The 8,540-nt window shown below is 32.4% G+C and overlaps 1 protein-coding gene across 5 annotated transcripts; it reads right to left on the minus strand.

The window, feature by feature from the left end:
- Positions 1–4,540: 4,540 nt before the first annotated feature.
- On the minus strand, positions 4,541–6,262 carry BNAA03G36700D (FCS-Like Zinc finger 8). 5 transcript variants are annotated; one of them, XM_013881113.3, is made up of 3 exons: positions 6,005–6,262; positions 4,898–5,628; positions 4,541–4,801 (listed from the first exon to the last, which is right to left on the minus strand). In XM_013881113.3, the coding sequence occupies exons 2-3, from the start codon at positions 5,620–5,622 to the stop codon at positions 4,732–4,734; spliced, it is 795 nt and encodes a 264-aa protein (XP_013736567.3). In that variant the 5' UTR covers positions 5,623–5,628; positions 6,005–6,262; the 3' UTR covers positions 4,541–4,731. The 5 variants fall into 5 exon arrangements, with proteins under 5 accessions (XP_013736567.3, XP_022556237.2, XP_022556236.2 ...); XM_022700516.2 differs by having other exon boundaries at positions 5,755–6,230; XM_022700515.2 differs by having other exon boundaries at positions 4,898–5,677; positions 5,755–6,230.
- Positions 6,263–8,540: the final 2,278 nt, after the last annotated feature.

Here is an 8,540-nt window from a genome sequence, read left to right on the forward strand (position 1 = left end):
ATTTATGTATTATCTTTGTATTTTCCAAATACACAGGTAAAAACTAAAAGTTAAAAAACTAAGCATAAAATTGAAAAATATATCTCTAAATTGAAAATATATATATTTAGAATTGACCGGTTGTAAGTTGTACTTCTATGCATGCAAATACACGAAATTGATTCTTACAAAAGTCTAATTTAATGGTTTAAATTAATATTACAAATATGATTTTTTTGGTGTAACTATAAATGTGAATTACTTATGTAGGGTTCATACTGGAAATAAAAGTCATCCATTCATTGAAATAATTTTATCTCTTCCAATTGTCAATTTATTTTTTGTTATTCTATAATATAATGTTCTTAAAAACATCTTTTATCTTGGAGAGCTTTATACAACATATATTTGGCACCTCTATTTTCATTACATAATATTTCAATATTTTATGCACCTATCCTTTTTTTATCTGATCTTAATTCAATTTTCTTTATAATTTTTAAGTTAGAATATGGAAGAAGCTCACTTTTTAATTTTCTTAGATCAACATTCTCTATACGAAATTTATAACTAAATGTTTTAGATTAATTGTTTAAATATGAATTACTGACATAGGGTTGAGATTAGAAGGCATCCATTCATTTAAATAGTTACATCTCTTAGGGTATTCATTTCATTCCATTAATTTTTTTTAACAGTTATGTCTTCTGAAATTGATATTTGTTTTGGTATATCTTGATAAACCTAATAACTTGAATAGAAACTCTATACAATTGGTAAGACATTCAGTTATTTGCATTAGACATCTGCTATTTTCTAAAACAAATATGAATATCAATTGATTCGATCCAAAAATGGACAATCGGAACCATGCTTATTGGTTACCCAGAAAGACATTAATAGCTAGGTTACAAATATTTAGACATTATTGGTCAGCTATTTAATATCCGATCAATCTTATATTATAAAGGTAAAGATATATGTTGTAATAAAAAATCTTCATATCTAAGAAGCTTTTTACCCCAGTAATAATAATGTTAAGATTAATTTTATTTATAATTGTAAACTAGGTATTTTGTCCGCACATACGGGCATGACCGTTTTACTAATAATTATTAATATATGTATTATGAATTAAACATCATGATAACTTATTCTTTATATTATTAATTATTTTAATTCTCTTCGATTTTTATTTCGATCTACGTCTTCTTAACACAAAAGAAAGCTATAAAACTATAAGACCAAAAAAGCATAATTACATATCAAATATTTCACACAATAAAGTAAAGTAAGAATGTGAACTTTTAGTCTCTCTTAATCTACTTTGTATTTTTGAACCATAAACATGAATTAACTTACCAAGAAAACATTAAAACACAAAAATCCAAATAAGAACAAAATAAATAAAAGTAAATAAAAATTAAAGTTCGATGATAATTTTGAAGAATGTTTTTGAAAAAAAAAACGAATTGAGATAATGACAATATTTCATTGGTTACTTGATCAATATATGCATTGACTTATCTTAATATTTCATAAGTTTACTTTTAATAAAAGAAACAATATATAATGATAGTTTTATTATTAAAGTTAATTTATTGTTAATTATATAATGATAAATCTAATTATTCTTTAAAAATATATTTACTTTTAGCCATTTTAGAAACTAAACCATTAAAGACATGTTCATAACATGATTACATAGGCAATTCTCTAAATTTAATATCAAAGCATATTTTTCTTATAGATTAAACATAAATAAAACATACACGTGAAATAACTACTGAAGTAATTCAGAATACCTAATTCATAATTCAAAATTCCATGTAACAAAACCGATTTGTTCCTAGTATTTCAGACTCAAAGAAAGAAGAGAAACATAGAACTCCAACTATAAAAAACAAATATCAAAAGTACATAAATATAGATGTCAAAAACTATAATCAAGACAACTTGGAATGAATAAGAAAATTTAAACTATATAGTTTAAAACATCTAACATCATATGATGAAAATAAGAATTGGTCCTAACTTTTTTAAAATAATTATAATTGTAATTCCAATTAGAAAGTTTGAAATAGTTATGTTATTTAAATTAATGATTTAAGCTAAAAACTAATAAAAATCTAGTGAAAGTTAAAATAATTATAATCATAATTCCAATTAGAAATTTCGAAATATTTATATTATTTAAATTAATAAATTAATTAGAAATCTAAATATTTATATTATTTAAATTAATAAATTGATGATTTAATCTAAAAACTAATAAGAATATGACAAATAAGAAAAAAATTAGCTAAAATCACGGAGAATGTGACAAATCAGCAAAATCACTTCATAAATAATAGTATAGATAGTTTGGCTTATAAACTGCTTTTTGTTCTAAATTTTGTTTTGGTATATTATTGAAACAATTCAACGAATTTTTTTTTGTTATTATTTTGAGTTTCTAACATTGTCAATATTTTATCTTAACTGTTCATAAATTCTTTAATTGATAAGTATTTTAATATAAAACAATTTTAAAATAACACAAACTAATCTTGCATATGTGTATAGTATATTTCACAAACTTGTGTATAACAAAAAAAACATAGTTAATAAATGTTGGAGAAAAATGTAACACAAGTAATAATTTTTTTTAAAAAAATACAAAATTGTAAGTAAATATATTTATTAAATAAAATCAAATTTTAGTAAAGAATTCAACGCGCGGGTTTTGTTTCCTAGTTATTATAATAATAATAATTTTTTTCTAAGAAACTTTTATGAGCTCTTTCTGTTAGAGGTCCTCTTATTGGGTCCATTTCTATGAGTGAAGGAGTCTTAATTACCCAAGTGCTTTTTTGTATCTGTGTAATGTGTTAAAGTAATTTTTTTTTCAGCTATTGAAATGCATAATGAAATTACAAACTATTAATTTGAGGTCATGCAGTTCAGTAAAACAGTAGAAGCAATAAAATTAGCTTACAATGAAGCTAATCATAGCTATTGAACTTAATCAAGAAATCAATAAAAGAGCTAGTGAGAATTCTTAAGAGAATCCTAGTTGATATATAGTTCCATGTCTACCGCGGCCTCTTTGATCTCAACTGCGTCGACCATTTACCATAGTCCACTGCATTTCCTGGACTTTTTGAGTTGGTCTTATTGATCTTTCTCCACGAGTCATTTGGACTATTGTAGCACAACTAAGTCAAAACCGGAAAAAACCTCAATGTCAGCAAGAGTTTCTCCACTTCCAATCCCATCTACATCTTCAGCACCCAAAAAAAAGTATGACAATGTCTCTTTTGCTTCCGCCACACTCATGGACGAGGTTTCAACACTGAGATGGTTGATCTCATTAGTGGTTAAAGAAAGTACAGCCTCTTCGGCTATAATTAATGCTGTAACACATTGACAGAAGTTGTGACTTCTTTAGTAATTGGAATATGGCTTGAGTCTAGTATAACATTACTTGTAGTGGAGAAGATAGCAGTTATAGAAGAAGGCTTTGAAAAAGCTGAAACAAGTGGAGAGGCAACCTCATCAATTGCAGTGTCTTCTAAGCTGTGAGAGGAGCATCAACTGAGACAGATTTAGCAAAGGCGGCATGGATTACAATTGTCTTCTACGATTGTACAAAAATATTCGCTTGAGCAGATTTTTGTAGACAACCTGATTCTCTGTGTCCCAAATGGCCACAATTACCACATTTTCTAGGGATCCAAGAATACGCCACATGACCATGGTTGATGGTTGTAGAACCCATTTTATCAATCAAAATGATCTTTTGAGGGAGTGATTTGTCTAAATCATTCTCAACCATAATCTTAGCTTCTCCTAAGAGGGTTGGATCTAGCCATGGTTTGTTTGTGGGCATATAGCCAAACCAGAAGCAATCCGACATATTCTTGACCTTGGATAGAAAAAAATTAGGATATTAATTTTTAAGTCACCCAAGCAAGAACGGTTGCAATCTTTGGAAAAGAAAAACAAGAATTTTTTTTTTTGGGGCGCAAAAAAGATAAATAACTTTCATGACTCCACTCAACAACAAACATTAAGCAATCATCAACATGCCATAAACCTCTCTAAAGTATCAAGAATGTGTTAAGTAACACACACAATACAAAATAATCTATACGTGAGAGTGATACACTAACCCGAAACAAAACTGACGTGCTACCAAACTTGTTAGCGAACCACGTACGTAGCCATTTGATTTGATCGATTTTATGCTCGTTAAACCAAACCGTTTAATATTTGGCCATTTTAGTTTAATGAACAGTTCTACCCAGCATTAGATCAGTTCCAAACTGTAATAATAGTATTTCTAATCTATCTATTTGCCACAACTACATTTATATTTATCAGTTGTTGGTGTTGAGCCCCAAAACATCTATATAGGGTTTAAAACATGAAATGGATTACTTTTGAAGGAGATATGAGATATGTTCACATTTGTGTCTTCTTCTTTTTTCTTGAAACTATGTTTTTACATTTCTGTCTTGAACATCGCAAATCGAATTGCTGCATTAAATATTATTGTGCCCTCTACTAATATCACAGATTTAAGGTAAAAAGTAAAAGATGAAGTATATGATTATGCATGTAGACACATAATACACATAGATACCAGCTCTGCCTCGAGCAAAAAAGCAACTAAGCAAAATTTATTATCTAACATTTTCATCTTAATACTACAGTTATTTATTTTAGTCATTATCATAACATTTTATAATCTCAAAAAAGCTTATTCCTCTAAATGTCATTTTCCTCCGACATCATCTCCAGAGACCTGCATTCGCTGCTACAGAAAGCTCTGTCTCCCCTGCAAATCAACATCATAAATTGCTAATAAGCTATTCAAATTTTTAGTTACAGAAATATCGGATAGTTTTAAATTCATATGTTATATATGATTTACCTATATATGAAAATGTCATCACGAGGACCAAGATTCTTCTTACAGTTACAGCAGGTACTGAGAAAGCTGTCGGGTGGTAAATAATCCGATTCGTGAACCGGGTCGGACCTCCGGAAGAAAACGACGCCGGGTGGACTCTCAACGATACAGTTATCGAATATATGGATCGTTCTCGGGTTAGGCCCATGACACGTCACGCACGTGTAGTCCTCCGATAGTTCCATATCGCTGGTCGGGAAATAGGTCGTGACGATTCGGGCCGACCCGAGACCCGACCCGGTAACCAATTTCTTCGTCTCTTCCGGCGGAGGGGAGATCGGGGAATTCTTCGTTTTGGTCCCGAAATCCGCCGATGATCGTGGATAGTCCGGGACCCGGATCCGGAGCTGTGACCCGAATAGAATGGAGCCGGATCTTGGTCGTGAGAATCCGGGTTCTTCTTGGATGAGAGTATCGACAAGGGCGAGTCCGATTCTTTTGGGTTCGAGCTTGAGCCGGATCTCGGGTTCGTGGATTTTCGGGCTGTCGGGTCCGAAAGGGTTTTTCAAAACAGAGAAAGGTTTGGTGTCGAGGATAGAGGTTGGGCTGGCGACGGCGTCGTTTTCGGTGAAGCTTTTGAAGCTGGTGAAAGCTGTGAATAGCCGCGGAAACGGCGTCGGTTTACTCTGTTTCTGGTTCGTATTCGCCATTAATGTTTGTTTGCTTCTCGATCTCTTCTTCAGCATAATTCACTGAAAAAATCAATACTTTATAACTAAACTGTCTTCATAGTTTCCGTAACTGAGAAGTAACAAGAGAAAATACATCAAAACTAACCTCAACGATCAGAAAGTTTCATTATCTTTGAAAAGACTAACCTTAACGATCAGAAAGTTTCATTATCTTTGAAAAGACGAGAGCTTTATTTGAAGCAGAGAAGAAAAAAAAATCCTTTTTTTTCACTCGCGACTTACTTGCACTTTGTTCGTCAGTGAAACACAAAACGTTATGCTTGAGAGTGAAGGAGGAAGAAAGAAACAAAAACAGGAAAATAATAAAGAAAAATTGATCCGTTTGTTTTTGTTTTCTTTTGCTTTTGAGACTTAGTGGGTTATAGTTTCAATGGACCTGAGAGAACAAAACAGCCCCACCCGATTCTCTCCCATATTCTCAAAAATCGCCATTGTATAGCCGAAACCGAGCATTGAAGAGTAGTAAAGAGCCACTTACTCTCTATGCATGTATCTGTATAATATCTATAACTCTCTGTATAGTATAGTATAAATATATAGAGAGAGGTACAATGGAATCGGTGGGTGGAGAACACAAAGAATCGAAAACCACTCAGAGCTTTAACTTCAGCAGTGGAACTTGCCAAATTCGTTTCATTATGTTTTTTTTTAAAATAATTATATTGTCTTTTAATCTTTTATAAATTTATGATATTTTCATTTAGGTGTGGTAAGGAACCACTCACGTCGTTTTCTACTTACCCTTTTGTCTTTTATCATTTCTTTTAAGGGTTGTATTCAATTTAAAATTTGAGGTGATTTGATTTTTAATGAAGTTTTATATGATTTTAAGGAATTGCAGAGAATAAAATGATTTTTGTTAAACCACTCTGGAATATTACCTAAAACTATGGAATTTGAGTTTTAATTTTTTTAACTAAGAAACTCCACTCAAACACTCTAAAATCACTTGAAAACTTTAAAATTCTACAACTTAAAATATTTTCAATAACAGTGGATTTCAGAGTACTTTATAAAATGTCAAGTTCAATAACACTGGATTTTAAATGAGTTTTTAAAATTCATGTTTCAATAACAATGGATTTGTCATTTTAACACAAATCACCTAAAACTCTCGGTTGAATAGACACAAATCACCTAAAACTCTTAGTTCTCTTTCCATATTCTTTTCTGTTTTTAAATTTGTAAAAGTGAACTTTAAGAAATTAATAAAAAGAAGTTGGAATTGTCGTGTTCCATACTTCGTAGGAGTTACGAGTAATCCATCGATGGAATATACGTTCCAAGGGATGGTATAAGAAAACAGATATGAAAATATAAGTATTAACTTTGATTAGGGATTTCACTATATTCACTACAAGAAAACATCAAGGATTCTGAGGGAAAAAATCGTCGGAATTTCGTCGGAATATCGTTATTCCGACGCAATTCCGACGAAACACGTCGTCGGAAATAATTCCTCGGAATTTCTTTTTTCCTCTGAAATTCCTCGGAATTTTCCGACGGAATTCCGAGGATCCCTTGTTTGTCGGAAAAGTCCTCGGAATATACCGAGGTAGAACTTCGTCGGGATAATTCCTCGGAAGTTCATCGATCGATGCGTGTTTGGACATATATACATCGATCGATAGGAGTATACCGACAGACTTTTTCCTCGGTTTATTCCGAGGAACTGTTCCCTCGGTATATTCCGAGGGATCCGTTCCTCGGAATTTTCCGAGGGAGTTGTCCCTCGGAAAATTCCGAGGGAAATGTCCCTCGCTATATTTTAAAAAAAAAACGGATCGATCGATGCGTTTTTGTTCAAAAACGCATCGATCGATGTAGTGAAAAATATAATTAATTTCCTCGGAATGTAAAAAATATTAATTTTTTTGAAAAAATAAAATTTCTGAAATTTAAATTCGAAAATATGAAATTAAAAGTAAAATTGAAATCATACTAATTAATATTCAAAGTTTCACAAATAAAAATAAAACATTCCGAGATTGGGGAAAAAAAAAACTACGGGTCTGGCACGTCCGGGAACACCTCGTTCGGGTACATCCTCTGCATCATCTCCATCATTTGCTGGTTCAGCCTTCTCTGTGCCTCATAGCCCGCCTGTTGAGCCGCCATCTGGGTCTCCAACAAAGATATTCGATCATCTTTGTCCTTCAACTGAGCCGTAAGTACTTCTGGATCAACAAAGGGCGGTGGTGCAGAAGAAGGAGGAACCGACCGGGTGCGACGACCCAAACCGAACAAACGTCCCTTCTTCTTTGGAACCGACTGAATAGAAAAAAGCCAAATTTAGAAATTTAAACCAAGAAATAAATGAATTGAACTTAAAAAAAAAAGAACTTACGGATTCAACGATTTCGTTGATTCGAAACCGGGACAAGTTGGTCGAAGCCGTCGAAGCGTCATCCTCGGTTTGAAGCTAAGACACTTCGTCTACCACCTGAGTTTGGACCAGGTCGACCACGTCCCTCACAAGACCGTCATCAATCTGGCCGGTCTTCTTGTTGGTATAAGCCCTCCTCATTAGGGCGAGATCATCGACCGGCTCGCCATCATTTTCTTCCGCCTTGAAAAAAAACATAAAATTAAAGAAACATTAGAAATTAGAAGAAATGCACAATAAATTTAAATTCTGAAACTCAAATAATTGAAGAAAAAGCGGTTGAACTTACCATGCGATCTCCGAGAGTGGCAATAGATTGAGCACCCAAGTTATGCTTGTAGATGCCCTTCCCTTTACGGTCGCTCCTGCGGTTGGTGGAGTTGGTGGAAGAAGTTTCTTTCGTCTCCTCCTTATCCCAATGCGCACACAACTCCTTCCAGACCGTGTCGTTCATCGACTTTGGGACCTTTTAATTACAAAAAAAAGAAAAAGTTTAATAAATTAAAAATAGTTTAATAAATTAAAA

This window comes from Brassica napus, chromosome C3 (genome assembly GCF_020379485.1).
Source record: "Brassica napus cultivar Da-Ae chromosome C3, Da-Ae, whole genome shotgun sequence".
Taxonomy (NCBI): domain Eukaryota; kingdom Viridiplantae; phylum Streptophyta; class Magnoliopsida; order Brassicales; family Brassicaceae; genus Brassica; species Brassica napus.

Excerpts from the sequence above, each read along its gene's own strand:
- BNAA03G36700D (XM_013881113.3), bottom strand. The coding sequence starts at position 5,622 with ATGCTGAAGAAGAGATCGAGAAGCAAACAAACATTAATGGCGAATACG. Across the intron at positions 4,802-4,897 it reads GATGACATTTTCATATATAG|GGGAGACAGAGCTTTCTGTA; the intron begins GTAAATCATATA and ends GTTGATTTGCAG.